This window comes from Capsella rubella, unplaced genomic scaffold (assembly GCF_000375325.1).
Source record: "Capsella rubella cultivar Monte Gargano unplaced genomic scaffold, Caprub1_0 scaffold_31, whole genome shotgun sequence".
In the NCBI taxonomy this organism is placed as follows: Eukaryota; Viridiplantae; Streptophyta; class Magnoliopsida; order Brassicales; family Brassicaceae; genus Capsella; species Capsella rubella.
The window spans coordinates 14,521-15,518 of NW_006238895.1; the positions used below are offsets into that span (position 1 = coordinate 14,521).

The window sequence follows — 998 nt, forward strand, 5'->3', positions numbered from 1 at the left end:
CTGTTGAACCGGTTTCCTTGTGCGTTACTAAACTTCTGACCCTGATACCAGCACCATTAACGTAGTTCACGTCTTCTTCTTCATCCTCTTCTGGTTCAAAAGCCTCAACTTCAGCAGCAAACTTAACATTCTTCTTATTAACAAGAAGGTGATGCACAGAATCAAGTTTCGCCTTGACTTCAGCAAGTTGAAGTCCCTCCATGTTTTCAGCTAGCTTCTTTCTCTCAAAATCAGCAACCTTGGTACTATTGCTGGAAGCTAAGTTCTCGATCAGCTTGGTGGCTTGAGCTGGAGACCGTGTGTTGTAGTTACCGTTGCTAGCAGCATCTAAAGCCATCTGATACCTCCAATCCAATCCTCTGTAGAAAATGCCCAAAAGCTGAAATTTGTCATATCCATGGTGGGGACAATCTCTCGGATACCCCTTAAAGCGCACCCAAGCAGCCTTGAATGTCTCAGAGATTCCTTGAGAGAAAGTAGAAATCTTGTTCCTCAGATCCTCGGACCTTGCATCATCATAAAAATTGTTCAAGAACGCAACTTTCACATCCTCCCAGCACGTAAGAGATGCAGGCTTCAACTCCTTGAGCCATGATAGTGCTTCTCCAGCTAAAGAGTGTTGGAAAAGCTTGCAGAGCAGGAAATCCAAAGATACACCATCAGCCTTGATGCTAGATACTAGATCTTCAAACTTCTCAATATGGTCCATCGGGTGCTCATGAGTGTGGCCATGGAAAGGGTGTTGTCCCACAAGAGTGTAGTAACCAGGCTTCAACTCAAAGTTGTTCCTTTAAAATGCAGGAGGACGTATAGCAGAGCGGTTAGAATCGAACAGAGCAGGCCTGTTGTATTCTCCAAGTGTACTGTTCTCATCCTCTGCTTCAGCATTCAACGCCAAATGTGCATTGTCAGCTGCGGCTTGGTGTCGATCGACACCCGCCTGGTGTCGCTCAACACCACCGGGGACTGGTTCAGGAATTACAGTCCCGTCAGCATTC

At 46.1% G+C, this 998-nt stretch overlaps 1 protein-coding gene and 1 non-coding gene across 2 annotated transcripts in view; one reads left to right on the plus strand and one right to left on the minus strand.

Annotated features, from left to right (window-relative positions):
• The window catches only part of LOC111828622, a 2,625-nt gene extending 1,916 nt beyond the window's left edge, over positions 1 to 709 (minus strand). Inside the window, exon 1 of the mRNA XM_023777027.1 lies at positions 41 to 709. Within this exon, the coding sequence (XP_023632795.1) occupies positions 41 to 709 (669 nt within the window). The remainder of the gene's footprint in view (positions 1 to 40) is intronic.
• Positions 393 to 499, plus strand: LOC111828634. The gene has a single exon (XR_002832447.1). It is a non-coding gene; the product is annotated as a small nucleolar RNA R71 (small nucleolar RNA).
• Positions 710 to 998: the final 289 nt, after the last annotated feature.